General features: G+C 38.9%; 1 protein-coding gene across 1 annotated transcript in view; it reads left to right on the forward strand.

Annotated features, from left to right (window-relative positions):
• LOC139381109 (CUB and sushi domain-containing protein 1-like) overlaps positions 1–27877 on the forward strand; it is a 528754-nt gene that overhangs the window by 199367 nt on the left and 301510 nt on the right. The window contains exon 3 of the mRNA XM_071124395.1: positions 23337–23449. Within this exon, the coding sequence (XP_070980496.1) occupies positions 23337–23449 (113 nt within the window). The remainder of the gene's footprint in view (positions 1–23336; positions 23450–27877) is intronic.

Below are 27877 nucleotides of genomic sequence, written 5' to 3' on the forward strand. Positions count from 1 at the left end.
CTCAATACATTTCAGCTTTTCATTTTTTATTCATTTGTCAAAATTCCGAAAAACATAATTCCACTTCGACACTATGGGGTATTGTGTGTAGGCCAGTGCCCAAAAAATCTAAATGTAATACATTTTAAATTCAGGTTGTAACACAACAAAATGTGGAAAAAGTCAAGGGGTGTGAATACTTTCTGATGGCACTGAGACAACATACAGTACTCTGCACCTTAAAGGCCCAGTGTTTCTTTTTGGGCATTTGAATTGAAAATATTCAGAGTAAGGTACTTAATTGTTACCCAGAAATGATTTGATATTGAGAAAAAAACATCTGCATTGGACCTTTAACTTGTGGAGCAGATGGCTGTAGATTGTATTGCATTTACTCTTGACAGACCCTGAGTGTATCAGATGGAACATGCTGTCCAATTCCTCCGCAAGCAGTCTTGCACACTGTATTAGACACCTTCTATAGTGCAAGAAGAAATATAAGACAATTCTAGTCATCACAATAATGTAGTATCTTTAATTGGGTCTTATTACAATAGGTTAACTGGATTTCGAAAAACACAAGTGAATTCTGGTTGCTCATTTGAAACTGAGCCATATATTTTGGAAAATCTGCAACCGTGGCCTTGGGGCATACTATGTTTTTTAAATTTTATTTTATTATCTAGGCAAGTCAGGAAGGAGGTGGACTGAGTTGTAGGTCCGTCTAAAACTGTTCTCTTTGTTGCTTTTTTGTTGATGGTTGTAAAGGCGTCTGCATGCATAGGTTCGGTTTGCTCCTAGCAAAGCTCGGCTAGGCGAAGCAAACGTCTGTGCTCGCATAGTCCCTAAAGACCTTCGCTTGAAAAACAATTAAAAAGCGGCAATATTTGTGCTGTTTGTCCCTCTTGAGCCACCAAAGCAACAATATAGTCTGAAAGACTTTCTCAATCTAGTCCGAATTAATCAAAAATGTGTTAAGAAATCTGTTATAAATGTGTATGTTTTTGCCAATCAAGCAATTTGACATCTAAGATGTTTGGTGCAGTATTTCTCAAGTAAAAAAAGTGCATGAAAACGAGTCTTCTCTCGTTGAATGACATCAAACACCTCATTTACGAATCCCATCAATAGTTCCCACTCCTACTAGAAGTAGTACTGTTGGCCAATCACCGACGAAGGGGCGTAGACTTTGGCTACCGAACTTTGACTGCACGAACAGCTCCCCAAAAAACTTCTGAAGACCAACACTTTGTCATAATATATGCGCAAATTGTTTTGACTCGGAAGGATATGGTAAGTTTATGACTCCCAGTGGGATGACAACATAGAATTATATCTGACGAGGACATACTCCAAGGTAATGATCAGTTATATTTATTTTTTAACTATTTAAAAAAATAAATTTTGTATGTTTATTAGATAGAAAGACAGTGGAGAAAAGTAGGAGTGATAGTTCTAAAAGAGGATTCGAACCCATGCTGGCAGTGGTACATAGTACATGTTTTCTAAAGGCAGCTTAGAGCGCTAGACAACCCCAGACCAAGATCAGTTAAGTTTCTTTAAGCCCTGTAAATTTGTTATATTTGCAAAGCTAGAGGATATTGCAATAATCACTCATCAACTATTCATCATACCCTGTTGTGTTTATGCTTAAAAGCCAATCTGAAACAGCTGGGGGGCCCGAGGACATGCAGGTTAGAGAAATGCTTAGTTAGACGACCGACAGAGAAACCTACTTTCACAACATCTACGGTGCCTACTATAGGCTTCCTAGGTAGTCCATAACCTGATCTCAATATTTATGTAAAATAAGTGGTGGTAGTTGAATATGTAATGGTGTGGTTCTGCTCTACCAAAGGTTTATCTTAGCTTCACAGATGGCTGGTGGCACCTAATTGGGGAGGACAGGCTCATAGCAATGGCTTGAACGGAATAAATGTAATGGTATCAAACACATTGAAACCATGTGTTTGATACCACTCCATTCACTCCATTCCAACTCTCTCCTCATCAGCCCCCTGTGCTTAGCTTACCTTTTCAATTTCTGACCTGAGATTGGCCAGATCCCACATAGAGTTGTTGAATTTTTTGTTTTGGGGTAAAAAAGGGTTAAAGGAGAGAGACATGCATCAATAGTTCACAGAAGCGGTACGTAGGTAAAATCACTAAGGAAGCCAAGCCAGGAAAAAAAGCTTTATTATAACCTGTGTTGTGATAATTGCGTTGTTTGCTCTATAACCTGTTAGTTCATATCCTTTGCCACCGTGATATATAGACCTAAGGCCGAGACAAATATACAATATGAAAATAAAATAGATCTCCACATCCCACTCCTTCAGTCATGCTCAGAATCACATCCCACTCCTTCAGTCATAGTCCAAATCATATCCCACTCCTTCAGTCATGCTCAGAATCACATCCCACTCCTTCAGTCATACTCCAAATCACATCCCACTTATTCAGTCATAAACCAAATCACATCCCACTCCTTCAGTCATACTCCAAATCACATCCCACTCCTTCAGTCATAGTCCATATCACATCCCACTCTTTCAGTCATAAACCAAATCACATCCCTACACAGGCACAGTTGCTTGTGAGGACTAAACATTAATCTACAGGATTTCTTGTAATTCCTCTGCTGTAACATCCCTAAAAAAGGTTCAGCCGCACTCAATTGTTTTTTTATATTTTTTATTTAACTAAGCTAGTCAGTTAAGGACAAATTCTTCTTTACAATGACGGCCTTTCAAAAGGCAAAAAGCCTCCTTCGGGGATGGAGGCTGGGATTAAAAATAAAAATATAGGACAAAACACACATCATGACAAGAGAGACCCCACAACACTACATAAAGAGAGACCAAAGACAACAACATACCATGGTAGCAACACAACATGGCAGCAGCACAACATGATAGCAGCACAAAACATAGTAGAAACATTATTGGGCACAGACAACAGCACAAGCTTCCTGCCATCCAGGACCTCTATATCAGGCGGTGTCAGAGGAAGGCCCTAAAAATTGTCAAAGACTCCAACCACCCTAGTCATAGATTGTTCTCTCGGCTACCACACAGCAAGCGGTCCCGGAGCGCCAAGTCGAGATCCAAAAGGCTTCTTAACAGCTTCTACCCCCAAGCCATAAGACTCCTGAACAGCTAATCAAAGGGCTACTGTTAGAGGAATTCTAAATTCCTATATGTTTTACAGCCAAAATCAAATTCGCACTCTCTCTAGTTCATTAATGAGTTGTAAATTCATTAATTATGCATGAAGTAGATCGAGACCAGTCTTAAAAGCCAGGTAACAGCGTTTATTGCAAGAGAGTACTGGTTACTTCCACATGTTATAAACTGAAAATGACGTCATCAGTTTCTCACACTCTCTCCGATCCACACAATAGCGCAGTGTCTTCAGGTCTGGAGACTGTCTTCTACTCCCCTCATAAAACAAACATTCCAATCTGTCTAAAGAGATATGCCCTCCTTCTCCCTTTCCCACAAGGTACAGACAATTAATTCGTTTTACGTTTTCAGTAACAGCTTAACCAAGAACCCATACATTTCACACCATAACATAATAGTATTAAAATAGATGGTTCTAATTTAAATGTATACATAATTAATGATTTCAACCATAATTTCCTCCAACAGCTACCCAGACCCCTCTTTTACACTGCTGCTACTCTCTGTTTAAAATCTATGCATAGTCACTTTAACTCTACCTACATGTACATATTATCTCAATTACCTCAACTAACCAGTGCCCCCGCACATCGACTCTTTACCGATACCCCCTGTATGTAGCCTCACTTGTTATTTTACTGCTGCTGTTTAATTATTAGTTACATTTATTTTATATTTTTTACTTAACACTTATTTTTATTTTAATGCATTGTTGGTTATGGCTTGTAAGTAAGCATTTCACTGTAAGGTCTATTCGGCGCATGTGACAAATAAAATTGGATTTGATTTGAAAGGCAAGAAGGTTGAGACAACAATACATCACGCAAAGCTGCCATAATTGTCAGTAAGGGTGTCCATGATTTGAGTCATTGAATGAAGAGATGGAGATAAAACTGTCCAGTTTGAGTGTTTTTTGCAGCTCGTTCCAGTCGCTTGCTGCAGCGAACTGAAAAGAGGAGCAACCCAGGGATGTGTGCTTTGTGGACCTTTAACAGAATGTGACTGGCAGAATGGGTGTTGTATGTGGAGGATGAGGGCTGCAGTAGGTATCTCAGATAGGAGAGATTGAGGCCTAAGAGGGTTTTGTAAATAAGCATCAACCAGTGAGTCTTGCGACGGGTATACAGAGATGACCAGTTTACAGAGAAGTATAGAGTGCAGTGATGTGTCCTATAAGGAGCATTGGTGACAAATCTGATGCCCGAATCGTAAAGAACATCTAGCCACTCGAGAGCACCCTTACCTGCTGATTTATAAATTACGTTTCTGTAATCTAGCATGGGTAGGATGGTCCTCTGGATCAAGGTTAGTTTGGCAGCTAGGGTGAAAGAGGAATGATTACGATAGAGGAAACCAAGTCTAGATTTAACCTTAGCCTGCAGCAATGCCTATTTTCTCTGATGTCTGCTTTGTTTGTGCTGTTCAGTTGATACCCAATGCAATAAACAATACAAAGTCCACGTTTTCAACATGCAACATGTCAGGATCCTGTTGGCGAGGAACATTTACTGGTGTCTCTAATCCAAATACCATCGTTTCTTCAACGTTGGTCTCTTTCGGGCACATGTGGCCTCCACAATTGCAGCATTTCGACTCAACTGCCATACAATACTCCTCTGTCTACATATTATATGGGCTTCCTCACTCCATCCACCATACGGGTCAGTCGACACATACCAACCACTGCATCTTTTCATTCAGATACATCATTTGCACTCACTTCTAGCGCTACTCAGGAAGCCAGTCTGGATACGCCCTTCCTCTTGTATGCACTCTGACAGTTCTGAGAAGCTACTGCCTTCTGGGGGATGAAGTGTCTCAGTGAAGTGCTTTTTTTAATGTCGATGCATTCTAAGCCTCCATATCAAGCAATTTGATGAAAGTAAAATGAATACTTTCCCAAAAAAAGACAAGGCATAATGTTGAAGACTGCTTACTGAGGTGCTAACTGACATTAAATTCACAATATGATTCCATCATCTTACCTGTAAGTCACTTTGTTAACGTACAATTTTTCACTTCATGGTTGAGTTTGCAATTATTTTCTCAGAATGTCAAATACATTCATGTCAGCTGTGTAAGTTCATTCAAAACAAACTCAAATTACAGTATAAGGAGCTATAATCGACAAAGTGGGAATGCAAAAAGCACACTATGTTATTTAGTTAATTCTACAAGGTCAACCTTGTTTTAGTTGACTGGAGCACCTGGAATTATTTGCTAGAGTTTTGGGGGAATTTGTATATGACTAGGCAGGGCAGTGATGCACTAAGAAATCAAATCTCCCAGCTGACAAGTAGTTAATAAGAAACGTTGCCCTCCCTATCTCCCTCTTCTTCTCTCCCTCTCTATCGCTCTGCATTAACTTGTTCATTAATCCAACATTTTAGAGCATTTAATCTCTCATAAATGTTAAATCAGAGTCCCTTCACACCTTCATAAGACCTTTCCCTGGCTTTCCTACATTGATATTTTGGAGTTGAATGCATGTGTGAAAGATGAAAATGAGCCCACTTTGTTTTAACAGCTCCTATGACCATGCAGAGACAATTTTCTGACTTATTTTGTCTCATGTTTTAATTAAACAACTTGTCATCTTCATGATTTAATGCAGTTTTAAGCTTTCCATAATCATTCCCCCCAAAGTGAGACACAGAGACCTTGAGTTTAAAGTTGAATATTGAGGACTAAAGATGGTTCAGAGCCAGTGGGGCACAGAATCAACCCATGGCTGATTTTAACTCTTGCTCAACTCTTTCTATGCCTATGCTTTTAGGTTTTGCGTGATTAACCCTAATTTAATGGCATCATATGGATAATGGCTTACAGTGCAAACATTTCTGAGCGGTTGCCAACACCAGCTACATCATTTAAAATGATGTGATCAGCTTGCATAGTGCACACATACTGAACGTTGCACAGACGTGGAAACTCCAGTACACAGGTGGATATGCTGCTAATGAATTACATGTAAATGTCTTTCCAATGCTACACTGACACAAGAGGTTGCTAAAAGGCTGGACAAAATACATTTTTGATTTAGTGTTGCTAATTCTTAAATAAAAACTTTTCCACATTTTGTGACTTTTTCCACATTATGTTACGTTATTTTTTGTTACGCTACAAATTTGTGACTCCTTTCAGGAAACTACTTCACAGGAGAGCCAATTAAATTTAAACTTTTTTTAAAATCAAAATGTGTTTTTTTTTGCAGAAATGCCTTCTGGAACATGTGAATTTTCATTTAACTAGGCAAGTCAGTTATTAAAAAGTTCTTATTCACAATGAAGGCCAACCACAGACAACGCTGAGTCAATTATGCACCGCCCTATGGGACTCCCACTCACGGCCACATGTGAGGCAGCCAGATTTGAACCAGGGACTGCAGTGACTGCAGGGCCTTAAATCAAATCAAATCAAATCAAATGTATTTATATAGCCCTTCGTACATCAGCTGATATCTCAAAGTGCTGTACAGAAACCCAGCCTAAAACCCCAAACAGCAAGCAATGCAGGTGTAGAAGCACGGTGGCTAGGAAAAACTCCCTAGAAAGGCCAAAACCTAGGAAGAAACCTAGAGAGGAACCAGGATATGTGGGGTGGCCAGTCCTCTTCCTCTTCTGGCCTTAGACCCCTGCGTCACTCTGGAGCCCTCAAAATGTGCCTTAATAACAAACTTGTATGCCATCTGTAAATATGAATAAAATTGTTAAATTATGAGCCTAGTTGGTTGAGCCACAGAAAAAGTCAGCATTCTTCCCGTGAACAATGATTGGCTGAGATAATGAGTTGGCTAGAACTGCCGAGAGATGAGTTCGGATTGGTCACGTAGTAGAATTGGATAAGTGTTGCACCCCATTATCTGGATGACAGAGTTTTGAAATCAGTGGAATTAGAGTATGATAGTTAAGGAGATGGAGAAAATTCCGGCGTTTGATTGCAAATATGAGATGGAGTCAAAAAGAGAACATACTGTTGTAAAACGCCTGTCTCCGGATTACATCTTCAAACTAAGGGCAACCATGGCATCCGTGAAAGAGAAGGGGAAGCATCCATCCCATGTATACGGATGGGTAAGAGAGTCTAGCTAGCTACATTTTCAGATATTACACGTTTCTAATTTTGTCTGAGTCATTTTCATTTCAAGTAAATGTGTACTGTTAGCTAACTAGCTAATGTTAGCTGGCTGGCTAGCAGGCTAATGATACGTGTATGATCTGTGTAGTAATATTACTCATATCTCAGAGCTATTTGCATTGCTAGTTATAGCCTAATGTTACCTAGCTAACATTGAACCTGGTTGGTTAACTACCTGCAGATTCATGCAGGGTAGTAACGTTATGAGTTGGGATTATGGTTCATTGTTTAGCTTGCTAGCTACATGTCTAAACAAAAGACTCCGCTATGCAATTTACTATTTCAATAGAATGTTTATGATGTCACTGCGACAACTGTCAATAGACGTAGCTGGTAAATTCGCTCTGGCTATCTACTCCGATTTCAGAGCACTCTCGTCAGAGTGTGTCAGAGTACAGAATAACTGACGAATTTACGAATGCTCAACACCAGTTGAATAAGGCCGGTGTCAGTAAACTTTGGCAAAAAAGCAGTACAGTTGCAGTACAGTTGCAGTCACCAAAGCTCTAGATAACATAAAAACAGCCTATCCAGCTTTGCTAAGGCAACTAAAATAATCAGAGTGGAGTGTTCTCTCATTTGTGTCTGGAAGTAGCTAGCAAGCTAGCCAACGTTAGCCAGTTAGCTTGGGTGCTTGACTTCTGTTAGGTCAGAACGCTCAGATCAACCCTACTTTTCATCCAGAGTGTCCAGTGTGCGCTCTGAACACTCCGAGAGAGAAACACTCTGAATTTACAAACGGCCAATCTGACAACGCTCTGAGTTTACCAATGCACAGAGCACTCTGACACTCCAGGTGAAATTTACAAACAAACCTGTGGTATAAGTCTGCCTTTAGTCTTGAAATCTTTGTTTGTTTAGTGCATACTGTAGCCTCACATGTGAATCCTTAAAGAGATGGGTGGGGTTAAAGCTTAAAAGGGTATGAACGATGCTTAATGGGTGTAGACAAAGAAGAGCTTTCCAGTATGTACCAAAATATTCAAGGGACATTTTCTCAAATGCGATTTTACAAGTGTATCTACTTTCAAAGCCTAATTACTTTCCAATTGTTCCTCAACTCTAGTGTATGATTATAAGGGCACAAGGCGAGACCCAGATGCAGATGGTTAGAGTCCAATATGTTTATTAACAATCCAAAAGGGGTAGGCAAGAGAATGGTCGTGGACAGGCAAAAGTTCCAAACCAGTAGAGAGTTCCAGAGGTACAGAATGGCAGGCAGGCTCAAGGTCAGGGCAGGCAGAATGGTCAGGCAGGCGGGAATGGAGTCCAGAAAAACAGTAAAGGTCAAAACCGGGAGGACTAGTAAAAGAGAATAGAAAAGCAGGCACATGGGGAAAAACACGCTGGTTGACATGAACATACAAGACAAAATGGCACAGAGAGACAGGAAACACAGGGATAAATACACCAGGGAAAATAAGCAACACCTGGAGGGGGTGGAGACAATCACAAGGACAGGGGAAACAGATCAGGGTGTGACAATGATATACAATTTTCTAGCTCTCTCTACTTTTGTCAAATGCAAAACACACCATTTCAAATGTTGTTTTTTCTTTACTTTTACAATTTTCTACATTGCGGAATTATAGTGAAGATATCAAAACTATGAAATAGCACACATGTAATCATGTACAGTACCAGTCAAAACTTTGGACACACTTACTCATTACAGGGTTTTTCTTTATTTGTACTATTTTCTACATTGTAGAATAATAGTCAAGGCATCACAACTATGAAATAACACATATGGAATCATGTAGTAACCAAAAAGGTGTTAAACAAATTAAAATATATTTTAGATTTGAGATACTTCAAAGTAGCCACCCGTTGCCTTGATGACAGCTTTGCATACTCTTGGCATTCTCTCAACAAGCTTCATGAGGTAGTCACCTGGAATCCATTTCAATTAACAGTTGTGCCTTGTTAAAAGTTAATTTGTGGAATTCCTTTCCTTCTTAATGCATTTGAGCCAATCAGTTGTGTTGTGACAAGGTAGCGGTGGAATATAGGGTAAGAACAGCTCAAATAAGCAAAGATAAATGACAGTCCATCATTACATGAAGGTCAGTCCGGAAATTGTCAAGAACTTTGAAAGTTTTTTCAAGCGCAGTCGCAAAAACCATCCAGCGCTATGATGAAACTGGCTCTCATGTGGACCGCCACAGGAAAGGAAGAACCAGAGTTACCTCTGCTGCAGAAGATAAGTTTATTAGAGTTATCAGCCTCAAATATTGCAGCCCAAATAAATACTTTAGAGTTCACGTAACAGACACATCTCAACAATAACTGTTCAGGGGAGACTGCATGAATCCGGCCATGTTCGAATTGCTGCAAAGAAGCCAATACTAAAGGACACCAATAATAAGAACAGACTTGCTTCGGCCAAGGAACAAGAGCAATGGACATTAGACCAGTGGAAATATGTCCTTTGCTCTGATGAGTCCGCTGTCATGTGCCTTTTTACTGAGGAATGGCTTCCGTCTGGCCTCACTACCATAAAGATCTGATTGGTGGAGTGCTGCAGAGATGGTTATCCTTCTGTAAGAATCTCTCATTTCCACAGAGGAACCATGGAGCTTTGTCAGAGTGATCATTGGGTTCTTGGTCACCTCCCTGACCAAGGCACTTCTCCCATTATTGGCCGAGCAGTGGTTCCAATCGTCTTCCTTTTAAGAAGGATGGAGGCCACTGTCTTCCTGGGGACCTTCAATGCTGCATAAATTTTCTGGTACCCTTCCTCAGATCTATGCCTCAAAAAAATCCTGTCTCGGAACTCTATGGACAGTTTCTTCGATCTCATGGCTTGGTTTTTGCTCTGACATGCACTGTCAACTGTGGGACCTTATACAGACAGGTGTGTGCCTTTCCAAATCATGTCCAATCAAATTAATTTAGCACAGGTGGACTCCAATCAGTTTGTAGTAACATCTCAAGGATGATCAATGGCAACAGGATGCACTTGAGCTCAATTTCAAGTCTCATAGCAAAGGGTCTGAATATTTATGTAAATAAGGTATTTCTATTTTTTATTTCTAAAAACCTGTTTTCGCTTTGTCATTATTGCATATTGTGTGTAGATTGAGGAGTTTTTATTTATTTAATCAATTTTAGAATAAGGCTGTCATGCTTTGTCATGATGAGGTAATGTGTGTAGATTGATGAGAAAAAAACAATGTAATACATTTTTTAATAATAAGGTAACGTAACAAAATGTGGAAAAAGTCTTAATTCTTTCCAAATGCTCTGTATATTCAGGTAATGAGATGATACTGTACATGGCAGGGACTGATTGACAGTTGTTGACATGACTCTTGAATTGACACTTGCTTGGCTTTGTATAGAGTATGGTTTATCTAAAAGGAGACAAAGGTGCAAATAATAATGGGCAATACCACTAATGAACATACATAATTCATTGTCTGTTAATGGTAATAATAAATTAAATGCTTAGTGCAAATGCAATAAGCATATCATTTGGTAAAGTTATGCTTAAGTGTAACAGCAGTTAACATTGAATGACCAGAAAGGTGGTGCAATAGCATGCCACATGGTAGGAAGAAGCTATAGCTGGCTAATTTATCAATGGCTACATAGCATGACAAGCAAACAAACAATATCAAAGCTAGCAAAAGTAGCAAGCATAGCCACACATTGTTTATGTAAATGCAGTGGTTAACTGTTGTTTATTTTCTACCATCAGAAACTACAATATTTTTTGTCACTGTTTTTGGTCATCTTGTGAACTTGGTCCGCTGAATCTCTGTGAAAGCATTGTTGTATTTCAGAACGCTATCTAGTTGAAGTAAAATATCTATGAAGTCATTTTGGTGTACTGTTGTTGATGTGTGTTTATCTGTGTCAAACAAACAAACGTAATCCTCTAAGCTTTAATAAACTTTTCATGTGTCACACCCTGACCTTAAAGCTTTTTATGTCTCTATTTTGGTTTGGTCAGGGTGTGATTTGGGTGGGCATTCTATGTTTCTTTTTCTATGTTTTTGTATTTCTTTGTTTTGGCCAGGTATGGTTCTCAATCAGGGACAGCTGTCCATCGTTGTCTCTGATTGGGAACCATACTTAGGTCGCTTTTTCCCATAGGGTTTTTGCGGATAGTTATTTTCTGTGTTGTGTTTCTGCACCTGACAGGACTGTTCCGGTTTTCGTTCATTCTCTTTGTTATTTTTGTTATTGAGTTTTCAGTTGAAATATAAGTATGAACACTTACCACGCTGCGCTTTGGTCCACACCTTCTTCAACAGACGATCGTTACATCATGTTATTTTTATCTGCCTCTGCACTGTTTCCCTTTAATGGGCAAAGAACCTGTGTCTAATGTTTATATGTTACAATTGAAATCAAAAATATATTTTCTTGCTAAGGTGTTGTCTGGTCCGTTGCATTGCTCAGAACTGTTGACCTAACTCAATAGGTGGCTGGTCACAAACCTGTGTGTCTTATGTTCTTGTTGAGGTATTCCGCTCATTAAACAGTAACTGGCGTAGACTGGAAGGTGTGCCAATTTAGTTCACTCTAGTTGGCAGGTGTTACTACAAAATACTACAGTCATATCAGCAAAAACACTACAGTAAATACTACAGTATACTACAGTAGTTCGTCCCTTAAAAGTTGCAGAGTACTGTGACGCAGCTTGCGTGGTGCCGCAGAATTCTATGACACGTTATTTAAGTGTGAACCACTGATACCATTAACGCTAGTTAGTGGTAGTTTGACCACCAAAGGGCATCTTTGAGAAGTATTTGATAGCCTTCAATAGTGGCTGTACTAGAGAATTTAAAAACTTTTTTTGTAGGAACATAGTGTATATATATGGGACTGACATTTTGCTCAATTAGTCTGATTAATATTATGGTGTTTCTATTTCAAGAAAAATAAAAAAATATGGCGCTGTACAACTTGACTGTCGGGAGTAGGCTACAGTACTTGGCTACTTAGCTAAGAATCCCTGTGTTGTGGGGTCACTAAGAGCATAACATTTCTACATTTCTATAATTGTTGTCTAACCAATACCCAAAGAGAGAGTGAAAATAAAAATCTCATTAATTTATCAAGACCAGTCCCCATGCTTGTCTCAGAGCAGCGTGAAACAGTGCTAAAATAGTTGTAGGATATTGCTTCAAATCCTATTGCTTCTAACTTCAATATGCTCTTTAAATTAATAAGACCTACACCACTTTTAACAGCACATTACTCAACACTAGTGAGACTCATGTCACCTACGGTAGGCCTACAGTCTATCAAAACATATGGCGTGACTCTCCGCAAATAATTACATATAGAAGATTCTAAACTAAAACCAAAAGCCGCCTCATGGGTCTCCCGGTGGTGGCCGGCACGGGAATCGAACCTGCATCTGTTTGCACTGCTGGAGCCCCATCCACTTTGGCGCCCCATAATGGGCTATTATGATAATGTACATGGTGTCCAGGTCTATCAAAGACTATCAGAAAGAATGTTGGTACTTATTTATTTTAATCCAAAGCCATGAATGAGGGAGTCACTCAGCTTTATGTAGGTGTCGGCTATATGACTGTGCCATCAACTTGATCATATACAGTATAATGATATTTTGGAGGTAATTTTGTTTTTCTTAAATGAAAGGGAGAGATTGTAATCTGAATAAAGACCTAAATAATATTTGTAAAGGTCAAAACATTTATTTCTGTTTTTAGAGGGAGAGAAACGCTGGGCCAATTGTGCACCGCCCTATGGGACTCACAATCACGGTCGGATGTGATACATAATAATACTTTTTATGGTATTATTTGCTTTGTCTTTTCTGGTGGATTAAACTTAAATTGCAACCAATCAGGTTGTGATACAGCCAACCTAACTTAGAAATGCATTTGACGATATAATTCTCCCCCTACCTTCCTTCTAGGCAAGTCTATTGTCCAGCTACCTGCTAATAGCCATAATGGCTCTGTACAAAGTGTGTGTTTGAAATAGTATTTTCCAATATTTTGGAGATGATTTTGTATTCAAATAACATAAAATGAGTGTGAAAAGGGCCATTCTTGAACATGGGGTGAGACATTGTTACTAATTTGTAAATAAAGCCAGTTTGTTATTTAGAATGATTTATTTATATTATAGAGGGAGAGAAACCAAAAACCAGTAATCATCTCATGGGTCTCCCAGTCGAGGCCAGCACAGGTATTGAATCAGCATCTATAGCAACACAGAGCATAGAGCATTGCGCCACTCAGGCGCTGTACAACGTGACCAGTCGGGATTGGGCTACAGTACTACAGTAAGATCAAAATAATTTTAACAAAATAAAATAATAAAAGCCTTAGTGTAACAACAGTTTTAGTAAGTAATACTGAAGTCGTGCACAATTATCCGTTTCTATTTAGGTTTATGTCACCCATTAATTGTCAGTCAGAGACACAGTAGGACCCAAAAGCATAATCAGTGCTCTAACTACCCCTTGCGCTGGTCTGGAGCAATGAAGTGGTGAAGCAAGGTACTGTACTAAACCACAAATTACCTAAACCACAAAGTCCCGCAGCATAATCACAAAACTTTTAGTGGAGCAACCGCTGTACAGTCATGTATGCATAAAACTACAGTAAATACTACCATATACTGCAGTCATGTCCACAAAAACACTACAGTAAATACTACCATATGCTACAGTCATGTCCGCAAAAACACTACAGTGAATACTACATTAAAGTCCGCAAAAACACTACAGTGAATACTATATTATAGAAATATAGAAATACTAATGTATTTCGACCATAGTATACTATCGTCTACAGTTTATGACATTGTTTTTAATGGTTTGTCAGAGAATGCATTTTATAGACTATTTCAGATATTTTTCAGGTAGTGTGTGAGGGGTGACATAATGTGAACATTCTCCTACCCTACTTTAGATTTGAGTGAAAATTGCTTGGAGCACTAGATTATAAAAACAGACAATGCTGACAGACAGGCATTGCTTTAGTGCTCTGTATTTAGTCACCTGTAGTGCTTTGTATTTAGTCACCTGTAGTGACTTTGTATTTAGTCACCTGTAGTGACTTTGTATTTTAGTCACTTATAGGCTTAGTGTTTCTTATTATTTGATAAAAACACTAATAGCATATTTGGTTATTCTACCCTAATGTATGCTATGCTGAACATGTTGGGAGTGTCGATAAGACACAAACTCACACCACTTTACTTTAACAATTTTAATTATGCTTTTCTATATGCTAAAGGTCTTGCTATCAATCATGCTCATCATGGGAAAAACAAACATCCAAGATAGCACACTATTACACTCTTAGAAAAAAGGTGCTATCTAGAACCTAAAAGGGTTCTTCGGCTGTTCCCATAGGAGAACCGTTTGAAGAACTCTTTTGGGTTCCATGTAGTGTATGCCTTTGTATCCGTATGGATCAGAAGTCACGGTTCAGTCACCTGAATTCTGTGCAAAAGTGCTGGGGGGGTTGCAGAGAGTACCACTGTCAGGGAATTGAATTCTGTAACAGAACAGAGTCTGTGTCTGACTCCTATGATTGATGCAGTTGTACTGTGAGTCAAGGAGAGCCAAGGCTTGCTGAGCCATGTGATGGATATACCAATATTTTTTGACTACACCGTTGGTGGGCTCCAATAACGTGCTCACCTTTTTGCAGGATGACAAATGGTAGAGCTGGTGTCCATTTCATGATTCACTATACTATATATATTGGGGTGTATTTCTTAGACAGTTGCTTGAGTCCATGGTGTGGCAAAACACACTACATGACCAAAAGTATGTGGACACCAGCTTGTCGAACATCTCATTCCAAAATCATGGGCATTAATATGGAATTGGTCCCCCCTTTTCTGCTATAACAGCCTCCACTCTTCTGGGAAGGCTTTGCACTAGATGTTGGAACATTGCTGCAGGGCTTTGCTTCCATTCAGCCACAAGTGCATTAGTGAGGTCGGGCACTGATGTTGAGAAATTAGGTTGGGCTCATAGTCTGCATTCCAATTCATCCCAAAAGTGTTCTATGCGGTTGAGGTCAGGGCTCTGTGCAGGCCAGTTAGGTTCTTCCACACCGATCTCGACAAACCATTTCTGTATGGACCTTGCTTTGTGCACTGGGACATTGTCATGCTGAAACAGGAAAGGGCCTTCCCCAAACTGTTGCCACAAAGTTGGAAGCATAGAATCATCTAGAATGTCATTGTATGCTATAGCATTAAGATGTCCCTTTACTGGAATTAAGGGGCCTAGCCCGAACCATGAAAAACAGCCCCAGGCAATTATTCCTTGGCATTATGCATTGAGGCAGGTAGCGTTCTCCTGGCATCTGCCAAACCCAGATGCGTCTGTCGGACTGCCAGATCGTGAAGAGTGATACATCACTCCAGAGAACATGTTTCTACTGCTCTAGAGCTTTATACCACTCTAGCCCACGCTTGGCATTGCACATGGTGATCTTAGGCTTGTGTGCGGCTGCTCGACCATGGATAGTTATTGTGTTGATGTTGCTTATAGAGGCAGTTTGGAACTTGGCAGTGACTGTCGCAACCAAGGACAGATACTCGCTTCTGCACTCGGTGGTCCCATTCTGTGAGATTGTGTGGCCTACCTCTTCACGGCTGAGCTGTTGTTGCTCCTAGACATTCCCACTTCACAGTAACAGCACTAACAGTTGACCAGGGCAGCTCTAGCAGGGCAGAAATTTGACAAACTCACTTGTTGGAAAGGTGGCATCCTATGACGGTGCCACGTTGAAAGTCACTGAGCTCTTTGGGAAGGCCATTCTACTGCCAATGTTTGTCTATAGCGATTGCATGGCTCTGTGCTCGATTTTATGCACCTGTCAGCAACGGGTGTGGCTAAAATAGCCAAATCCACTAATTTGAAGGGGTGTCCACATACTTTTGTATATATAGCGTTTCTAACATAGTTATTGCTTGTTTTGTCTGTTGTTTCCAAACACCTTGCAGTTTGAGGGTATTGAAACACAAAAGGAGATGACTTAGACTTCATTGTACTAGAGTGAATGCTGTAGAGTGAATACTATAGAGTGAATACTGATGGATCTCAGAAATAATGAAAATAAATACCCTCAAACAATACACTGGTTGATAATCTAGAATCAGCTCTGTATCAGTGACTGAGGTGTGAACCCATTGTCAACTACTGAGATATATCTATTCACAAACCAGGCACAAAGATAATCCCAGAAACAGAATAACCCAGGACTGAGAATGATACATCAGTCAACTTGAAACTGCAATATGAAATCACAGTATACTTTTTCTATGACTGTCATTGTTCAGTCCAGAGGTTGACAAAGCCAGAAAACTAAACCTCTTCTAAGACAGCCAAGGATATTTTTTGCATGGCGAAGCATCCCTCATGGAGAACTCTTGAAGTGAAACGTTGTAATATGAATAGGGCCGAGGGAACTGCACTGTTCTCCTTACCTTAGAACTGAAACTAAAATGCTTGACATTATACCCACTTCTCTGAGGCCCCCACAGAGTTACAGTATTACAGTCGAGACCAATTGACTTAAAACAATAATTTGAGGAATTGAAAGAGTTGAATGGCAAAGCCTAAGCGGAACCGATTTCTCAGATACTTGATAATTGACGAAGCAATCCTACATCTATGACATGGTAATGCTGCTCACCATTCACTTAAAATACATTAGTGACACACAGTGGTTCCTCATTTAAAAGTTGCGTCATACTGCATAATTGCATGCGTTATGCTTTGGTTTGTTGTAGTATGCTTCGGTTTGTTTTCAGAGCTTGCCATTAAAGCTCATTTAACCACCAGAGGGCATCTTTTAGCACATCTACTTGATTATGCAATATTATGGTGTTTCTCTTCCAAGAAAAACTCAAATGCATTTTACAGTAGCTTCTGTAGGCTACTGTACCTAAAACATAAAAGTCCTTCAAAAATAGAAATATGGGCAGAATATTGTATTAAATATTCATATGGTTAAAGGTCTATCGATGGTCATTTCAATTCAAATGTAACTCATTCCATTCTTGTTCCAGGAAAATATTTCACCATACAACATGACCGGAAAGATTTTAGTTTACCGGCCATTTGAAAAATTTACCGGAGCCATATGCATTGGATGCCTACCATCTTGTCGCGTAAAGGCAACTCCAAAAGCCCGCGAAGGTTGTGAAATATGAGCATGAGACTCACATGCTCGAGAAAATATATAATGCTATTATTTTCTATTGGTATCATGATGAAGATGCTCTCAATGTAAGACACCACGCCTGCTCAGTTTCAAAATATAACTTTTTATATGTTAATTGTAGTTATATTTCATTATATTCTTAGCCTACTATAAAATATATGTGTTGACTGTGATCAGGGTAGCCAAAATGTGTCTTGTCTGTTTAATGAACAAAATAACTATTGATTTAATGTGCATGGCACAGCCGTATACAGTAGGCTGCACAGACCAGTAACAAAATTAAACTTATGTTTTATTCGGACTTGCCTAAAATAAATTAATAATGGATTTATTTGTGATGGTGTATTCAATGGATTTATTAAAATAGATAATAATATAAGTTGAGAGAGCGTGCACACCTGAGCATGCATAACTACCTGGCCTGCTGCTTGGAAATATAGGAAAGTACTTTTTTAACGTCCATTGCGAATGATAATATATTAAAACTATAGTTCCTCACAGTAAGCTACTTGAACAATCTTTCAACAATCAATCACCCTTTCTCGGTGTGAAAGAGCACTTCCTTCCCAAATGTACAATTGCGTCTTGATAAGAATCAGTAGCAGACGAGTACAGTGGTTGGTCTCATTGGACAAGTTGTGTGACAGACTGACCTATTGTCAATAACAGACAGAATCAACACTTCCTTTCCCCTGTTTCTCTCGATATTTGTCTTTTTACTTTGGCTGTGGTGGTGTAGTATACCCCTGTTGTTACTTGGCTCTTAGGCTAAGTCTCATCACTAGCCAGACTCGATTCATAGTCAAACAGTAACGCAATCAACTGTGCATGCAAATGAGCACATGCACTGAATCAATCTTCACATACACCCAACCACGAACATGAGATCTCTCTTAACTAAACTGATGGAAGCTTTGTATGGGTGCACACTGGCCCCATTGATGACTTGTAGGCAGACATTCAAAGATCACCAGTGAAATTATGTACACATCTCTCATTTCCAGGAACCCTCATCACAGAATATAAAGGCAATTTCAGAGCTTCCTGACTTTATTCCACACAAAGTGTTGTTCTTTTGTCCATTGAGGTACATTGCAATTAAGCTCCAGATCAAGCAAATTAAAAATGGAGGGCGTTCTAAGAAAGTAATTGGACACAATTGTCTTTATGACTAAGTGATCACTTAGTTACTTTTCCTAGTCATTTTTTTTTTATTCAGCTCAAAAATCTGAACCTATAGAGAAAAGCCAGGATGTATGATCTTTGGACTTCTATACCAATTTGCCTTTAAAGATGAATTGTCACAGTGGTCAATAGAGATGACGTAAAAACCCTAATCTTTTAAAGTTGTGTATAGGTTTATAACAAAAAAAGGTTTTCATAAAAAAAGGATGCTCCATCATCTGTGAATAACCTATTGCTATACTTCTGAAAATACTTTAGAAATTATCGTTAAAAGGGAGGGATAGAAGTCAAGGTGGATGAATCGTCTGTCAGTAAACAGATAGGCCTACAGTTACTCCAAAGACCTTGGAGTCATTGGAAATGGAGCTAAGTCCCATGTTCTCTCTGAGCTAATGCACACTGTGCTGACACCCTTGAAAGAGTAGCAGCATCATAACAACTCCACAGCCTAGCTCTGTTATGGACTCTAATAAAAGCCTCTGACTGGTCTGGGAACTTACTGACAATATGATTTTTCAACACCAATCAGGCATCTCTTTGCAAACTGCAAACATTCATGCACTCAAAAAGTCCCAAACTGACGAATTAGAAGCCAAAGTTCAAATCCTAGCCATAAAGATGGTTGTATTTATTAACACAATTTATCCAACAATGGTATTGGTCAACAATGGTATGTATACACATTAGTTGGCCGTGCTGTACAGTATCCAGGCTCTAAGAATTCCATTCAGACAGGTCAATTAGTCCTTTGTGAATGTTAGCAATGTATTTGTTGTACTTGGTTTTTGTACTTGATGGCTAAGTTATTCCCCAAGAGCTAAAAGCTGACAACATGAATCTAAGTCCTCACACCCATAACTGTCTGTTGATTCTGAGAAAACCCTCACATTGTTTGCAACTTGCCACTCTTCCATTTGAAATTGAGTAACGGTTGAACACTAACCACTAATACTGTCTCTGTGACCAGACCCTGGCATTAGTCTTGCTATTGTCATTACTCTGGGATTGTTTCACTGTTCCCCTTCTCCATTTTAACTGATTGAAAAACTAAAGAGAATACCCTGAATATTATTTCCTTCTAGTCCTCAGTTCCGGTGTGTTTATTCAGGGATTATCAATATAACAACAATCACCGTCTAATTAATTGTGTGCTTCCAAAGTATGGTGATGTGGCCATGGCAGTGTCAAAAGGAATTCTGTTTTCAGAGCTGTTGTCAGTGCAGCTGCTAATCAGGAGTTTTCATCTGTGAACAAGAGCTGCATTTACTCAAGGGTCTCGTCTTTGAGGTGACGGAGAAACCACTTATTTCATACGTTTTGACTCTTAGACAACTTTCCAAGTGATTTTCCAAGAGGAACTGAGAGTTAAAACACACAATAATTCAATGTCAAGCAAGGATAAGGAGCCCATTCTCATTGAACAAAGGGTGCATTTAAGATGGTGTTTCGGCAAGTTGAAGCTGTTTAGGGTTGTATCCCTTTATTTTAAGCAACAGTTGAAAGATTAGTGGAATCTGTGTGGGTAGCTGGACAGGTAGGATGACTGACAGTGAAGGTGAACAGGTGGTCACGTGTCAGGTGACAGAGGAATGGATGAGACTGAGGCAGGAATTCCTTTAACCATAAAGTGGTATATTTACTGGGTAGTCTGTGCTGCATAACAAAGGAAACAGAATAACATGTATCCAATCAAATTCATAATCACAAAGATCAAATCATAACAATCATTCTTTATTAACATAATTAGGTCATTCAGTTCAATAAGAAGTCAATAGGAATCATCCTTGAGTCATTTAGGCTCGTAACTATTCATCATAATCATGAGAAGACTAATACAAATAATTCAATCAGTGATCGGTTATTCAATCTATAATCTCCATCAGTTTGATATCAGAATGGATCAGTTCAGCAAACAATGACGTTTCATATTTTACCCTTTCAAGTTTGTCTTCATATGTCCATGTAATTTCATTACATATTAACCATATATCGATGGCATAATTGGCCTGTGATGATCTATCTGTAGGGCTGTGATCATTGACCATTTACATGACATAATAGGTTTGAAGCGTGCGCTTCAAGCCGCGCTCCGCAGTAATAACTATAAACAATAACTGATGGCCACCTCTCCCGATCGCAACAGATAGTTCAGATGATAGGTAACAGATTCGGTGGATTCATGGACACACAGAACTTCTGGATTAAACGGAGTTAAGGAAGAGAAAGCAGCGAGATCAGGCGATGGCGATTTCCTCCTTTTAATGAGTTGAGATCTGTCAGACATTTCCACCTGACCTAATTACAGCGCCCCTGACCCAGCTGAGCAAGTGGCCATGAATTAAAGGATTCTTCCTCCAACTCCATGGGCCTTTTCTACAATAGTGTTGTCAATATAACATAAGGACATACATATATTGGTGGCAGAATACACAGATATTTTCTGTGGATTATACATAGATAAGGTAATTAATATACAATAGCGTGAAAGCTGACTGAAACCAATGTTATTGCCAGAGGTTTTCACAGGGACATCTCAAATGTCCACACAATCATCCTCAGTGTAAACAGTTTAGCACCTTTGTTTCTTTAGGCCATGTTGGTCATCTGTCCTCCATGTGCATATGCTTGAAACATGTTTCTGCGCTGACACCTGTGTCTGGATTAGGTAGATCGTTTGGATTAGTGACAGGCCCATGAAGAATAGGTGGCTCACTGCATAGTGTATATTAATTAGCGTGGCATTTAAGAGATTATGACATATATCCTGACAATCTATTTTACTCGGTAATACCCAGTGTGTGGACAGCTATTGGTGAGCTAACAGAAGCTAACAGTAGTAATACACTGAGGGTATACCATTTTTTTTAGTTGTGGAAAAAATACAATATCTCTCACAGGTGAGTGAATCAAATTATTAGTGGTAAACATTATAGCGGCAGTTATTTGTTTTTGTGCTCAAGCAAGCCACTTCATCCACTGGATAAAAATAGGTGTGTGTGTGTATGTGTGTGTGTGTGTGGAGGGTGGGGAGAATAAATAAATTATTCAGTGCAGTTGTCTCCTGTACCAACACAGAATGAAAGATTCACACGCTGCTCAAGTTTGAAATTAAATTAACACAAAATGGCTTGTTGAACAAAAGTAAGTGGGAAAATCACTGGACATAAAATGAATGATTGATTAAAGACCTGCCAGGCAGATAGATACTCTACTGCAAACAAGAAGCGCATACATCATTCTGGGAACATGCTCCAGTAGCAGTACTGTATAGGAATGCCATTGGTGGCTACACTCTTAGACAAATAGGTGCTATCTCCCCATAGGAGAAACCAAGAAGGAGGCTTTTAATCCTTTCTCAATGACACCATTACTAAAGGCTGATATGAATCATATTAGTCACTGAAATCAAACGCTTACGATAGATATTTCCTACATTCTTAGAATTCTTAGAATTAGAATTCTTTGAACAGTTTTTGGTTCCAGGTAGAACCCTTTTGAGTTCCATATAGAACCCTTTCCACAGATGGTTCTACATGGAACCCAAAATAGTTCTACCTGGAACCAAAAACTGTTATCCTATTTTCTAAGAATGTAGGAAATATCTATAGTAAGCGTTTGATTTCAGTGACTAATATGATTCATATCAGCCTTTAGTAATGGTGTCATTGAGAAAGGATTAAAAGCCTCCTTCTTGAAATTATTATTGGATAGACCTAATGGATCAGTGGTTTATTACCAATTTTTTTTTACGGACTTTACAACTCTTGGCTTGATGAGTTGAAACAAGATTATAGGCTAACTAGTTTGGCTAACTAGCTTGTTTAATGGCAAAATATTGATATTAATATTCATAATATTGGTTACTAGGTGTTTGTACCTAAACGCTATTGTAACAAATGAACTATAACGCCTTTATTATCCAGTAAATATTATGCATTTGTTTGGTACTCTGTTCAGTAACACTTTTTTGAATGTTAGAATTTAGCTACATTAGAAAATATCGACATTAGCTACAGAACATTCACTTTACTTATCTTTGGCAGCCTCATGCTCTGATTGTCTTGTGCATTAACAGGTCAACAAGATGCTGCCCGACTCTGGTTTAGCATTCACACCTAATGGACTGACATTTTGGCAGTAGAATCTGGTCAGTATGAACTGGCTTTAGGAAATAGAAAGTTGTGAGTGCACATCACACAGCGATACACATTTTGGGGAGCTTTATCTATAATTGAATGTGGACACTAGCGATGTAGACGTACAGGGAAAATCAGTAGGGTTTATTTCTGTGTCACATCTGCACTGTTTCTGTGAGCTGCACTCTGTCCATGTGACACTATCTTATCTATGTGCTCTGACACCAGAATGTGTTAGCGTTAGATCCTAGTGAAGGCATACCCTGGTTCTTTGTTCCTGGGTCCTTGAGGCAGTCTAGCAATGCTATGGTCCTTCTTTTCTTGTTCCTTGCCATGCTTGTTATTGTGTGCCTGATGTCATTTCCTTTTCTGTTGGGTGTAAAGCATTTTACTTTTACGTCCTTTCTCTGAAAACTTAAAATCTGAGACAAAAGCACAGTACAAAACTGGGGCCACTAACAATAATGTGAAGTACTTAAATATTTGATAACAATGACTAGATGTTATGTAACATTTCTTTCTTTTCGCAGGTTATCTGGCTTCATGTTGCCGTCGCCTATTGTGAGCACAGGGTCAATAATGGCCCTTTGGTTCACAACAGATTTTGCTGTGAGTGCACAAGGATTTAAAGCAATTTATGAAGGTGAGACCTATTATTATTGCATGTTTCTCCAATTAAAAGCCTGGCTGGATTGATGTATTATAGGGTTTAAAAATACTGAACATATTTGTGTTGCCAAAATGGTAATGGTCTCACTGTTGACTTGTTTCTCTACTATATATTGATTTCATTGGTTAAGTTGACAGAGGATTGTACTTGCATCACCAGAGTAGTTTGTTTGATTCCCTCATGGGCCACAAATTCTCAATATTAAATATAAATTACTGTTATTTTTGTATTATAGGGTAATTCATGAATCTGTGTCTGAAATTCTGCATATTATATTTCATATGAATAAACACTGCAAAGTAGATTTCACTTAAAGGACAATTCCACCCCAAAACGATCTTTGGTATTTGTTTTTACAGCCGGTATGATACATTTAGCATACCGCATCATAACGGTTGTATTTCTTTATTTTGAAAGTTATGTTTCTTTAAAATTTGATTGTTGACATGCAAGACATTTTGGGAATCTATCAACAATGGACTGATGAAACAAAAAAACAAAGATAGTTCTTGGGTGGAGTTTTTCTTTAACACGGACCTCTTCAGGACCTCAACTGGTTACTGTTTAAGCTGTGTGCAGAGAGATGAGGCTACTGCTGTAGTTGTTATCTACTTAGTATATGTTCCCATTTACGTTTACGTTATTTACATTTACGTTCCCATTACGTTATTTTGGCATTATTTGCATTATTAAACCTGTGGTTGATAGCTGTGGCATTTCAAGGGAGTTCAGGTCAACTGTATCAAACTAGGGTCATTACAAAACTGTATAGTGTGTTTTATAAAGTAAACAGCACAAATCACTTTGACCCAGCCAGGACAATACTGCATGTCATTTATTTTCCATGAAGTCTAAATATCACTGGAGTCTCAACTCGCCCCCCTTGTCGGAAACATCTCTCAGGATGGCATACACTGTAGCAAACTTCATGAGCTCTCTTGAGACACTGGGGCCTAGGCTATGAATGATGCACGAGCATGGCACTTTGCTCGTAAACCTTTCTAAAGATAAGCATGCTTTTTTTCTTTGTTTTCTTTCCCCGGAACATTTACATCCCTAGTGATTCAGAGTTGTGTTAGTGCTACAGGGTTGTGAGGGGATACCAAAACTCAATTCCCTAAATGTTTTCTAATGCAATATCAGTCTCATTTGGCAACAACACTTGTTCCTGGTTGTGACAATTCCTTTTAAGGACAATGGTTTATTGTGTGTAGCGTGAGCAAGTTCTTGATTTGAGTGATAAGAAAGAATTAACAATGATGGGCTTATCTAATGTTGGCTGTATCAGGACACTTTCTCCTGATATCTTAGCACTGACTACTGATATCTTAGTACTAACCACTGCCTCATAATTAACTACAGCTACTGTATGTTGTATGTTACAGCATGAATAAGGTTGTCAATATTGCGTTATATTGCGTTCTCTCTACATGTGTTTTATTCATCCACATAGAAGAAGAATTGTCACTTTTGCATTCTAGGAAAATGTCACATCTTCTTTTATTATGTATTAGTGGCTGGCCTCTCAGAACATGAATAGCTAATCTATCAGGGTAATGGCGTTTAATAAGGGTGTTTTGTCTGGTTGTCTGAATGGGCTCCATTTAATCCGACAAAGATTGATTTTCCATGTAACCATTGGAGTCTAAATGAAATTGACTGCAGATTTTGTCTGGGATTTTAGAGAATTTTGATACAGGCCAGGATTTCATTGATAAAAGTGTCACAACCATTGTTATGATGAAGGGTGTTGCTGGACCCTTAGAGTGTTAATAGTATTGATGGTAACAACATTTCCTTTAGTAGCATTGTTTTTTTCATTTTCAGTTTATTGTAGTTGAGATTGAGATATGATGTTATCCAACTATGCAACCTGCAAGTTTTCCCAGCAGCCCTTAGATTGTGATTTATGGGCCATTACACTTGACTAATTGTAGCTAATCTATTTGCCTGTCTTGATTGGCACAGCAGTGTGCGAGATGGATAAATAGCCTAGCAGCATATTTACCTCCACAGATGCTCTCAGGAATCAGAAATAGCTATCTTTGCAAATTGATTTACTGTTGATGAAGCTAAATGAGTGCAAAAAGACAAAAAGACAAATAAGCATGTTATTATAAAAAAACAACAATATTGCATCTTAGTGACCCCATTTAAATTCAATCATTCTCACTAACATTTCATTAAGTATATTTCTTTAGACCATTATTGGAAAGATAAAAAATAAAAATAAATGATAAGTACAAAATCCTGCAGCAGATAATGGACAACTCCAGCAGGGTGCTGTTCCAACATATAGTGAACACTTCAAATGGAGTCTGGTCCATAAAGTAAGATGAGAGTCCAACCGATATTTAACCAAGCCTTGAAGATTCAGAATAGTGCTTTATGCCAAGAATCAGCTTTATATTAAATAATTGGGCTACTATGTTTTATGAAACAATGAAACATATATTTTAGAGATCTACGGTAGCATGCAAATATGCTATTTTATTCAGCCTTTCAGTCGTAAGGCTCTACGGGGACACACACTTAAAGTGTGCTCAATTACAATCCAAGAAGAGTAACAACAATCATCTTAGAAGTGGCGTCTCTCATATTAGATCAATGGAAAAATAGTAACTTTCCTCAAAGGACCTTTGAACACATTACTTTGAGAAAATGCATGGGAGCCACCCAGGTGTGAAACAGGCTGTACTAGATTGTACAGAGAAAGTGCCCATGAACAACCAAGGCCTCTTTCCGATTTGTTAGAGGTATTGCTCCCCATAGTACTAACTGCAACCACCAAGATGCCATCTTCAAAGCACTAAAGTTGGCACACTGGAAGGATTTAAATCCCTGTGCCACTTTTAATCATTCCTTTCAAGTCTCTTGTTAAGGGATATCTTTAACTTTCTTGCACAGCGCAACATGAAGATGTTTTAAAATCAACCGTAAGACATATCTGAATATTATTTGATGGAGATATTATCTGAGACAAAATATAAATAAAAAACAACTAAGTAAGAGAGAATACAACCAACCAGCAGAGGATGCATATAGCTCATGATTTAAATGACAAGAAAATTGTACAGCGGTATCAAAGTGTTTATCTCTTGTTAAACTGCCAAAAGGTAAAGCCTTTAACAAACCATAATGTTGCTTTGCAGTTAGCACTGTATGCCTGTGAATGCACTGGTGTGTGGTGTGTGTAAATCTGTGCAATTTTGGAGGCATGAAAAAGTGGGATGTGCTGCAGCAGTTAAGCTTAGGTACACAATCACGCATCTTTTTTTGTTGGTTTCAGATTCCACTGAACAAGAGTCAAACACTCAGCATTCTTTGCCCCATTCCACCATGTTAAGTATTAATCATTATTTCAGTCCTGCAATTTTCACTTGGGATTAATTCTCAACAGGTTCCTACAAAGAGCAAAAATATAAACACAACATGTAAATAGTTGGTCCCATGTTTCATGAGCTGAAATAAAAGATCCCAGACGTTTTAAATACGCACAAAAAGCTTATTTCTCTAAAACAAACATGTGTTTACATCCCTGTCAGTGAACATTTTTCCTTTGCCAAGATTAAACAGCACGATCATTACATAGGTGGACCTTGTGATGGGGACAATAAAAGACCAGTGTAAAATCTGCAGTTTTGTCACACAACACAATGCCACATATCTCTCAAGGTTTGAGGGAGTGTGCAATTGGCATGCTGACAGCATAACTGTCCACCAGAGCTGTTGCCAAAGAATTTCATGTTAATTTCTCTACCATAAGCTGCCTCCAATGTTGTTTTACAGGATTTGGCAGTACGTCCAACTGGCCTCACAACCGCAGACCACATGTAAGGCATTGTGTGGGTGAGTGGTTTGCTGATGTCAAAGTTGTGAACAGAGTGCACCATCGTGGTGGTGGGTTTATGTTATCGGCAGGCATAAGCTACGGACAAAAACATAATTGCATTTTATCGATGGCAATTTGAAAGTACAGAGATACCATGACGAGATCCTGAGGCCCATTGTCGTGCCATTCATCCTCTGCGTTCACCTTATTTTTCAGCATGATAATGCACAGCCTCATGTTGCAAGGATCTGTACACAATTCCTGGAAGCTGAAAAGACCCAGTTCTTCCATGGCCTGCATACTCACCAGACATGTCACCCATTGAGAATGTTTAGAATGCTCTGGATCGACATGTATGACAGTTCCCGCCAATATCCAGCAACATTCCACAGGCCACAATCAACAACCTGATCAACTCTATGCGAAGGAGATGTGTCGCGCTGCATGAGGAAAATAGTGGTCACACCAGATACTGACTGGTTTTCTGATCCACGCCCCTACTTTTTTAAAAGGTATCTGTGACCAACAGATGCATATCTGTATTCCCAGTCATGTGAAATCCATAGATT

This window comes from Oncorhynchus clarkii, chromosome 23, assembly GCF_045791955.1.
Source record: "Oncorhynchus clarkii lewisi isolate Uvic-CL-2024 chromosome 23, UVic_Ocla_1.0, whole genome shotgun sequence".
Classification (NCBI taxonomy): Eukaryota; Metazoa; Chordata; class Actinopteri; order Salmoniformes; family Salmonidae; genus Oncorhynchus; species Oncorhynchus clarkii.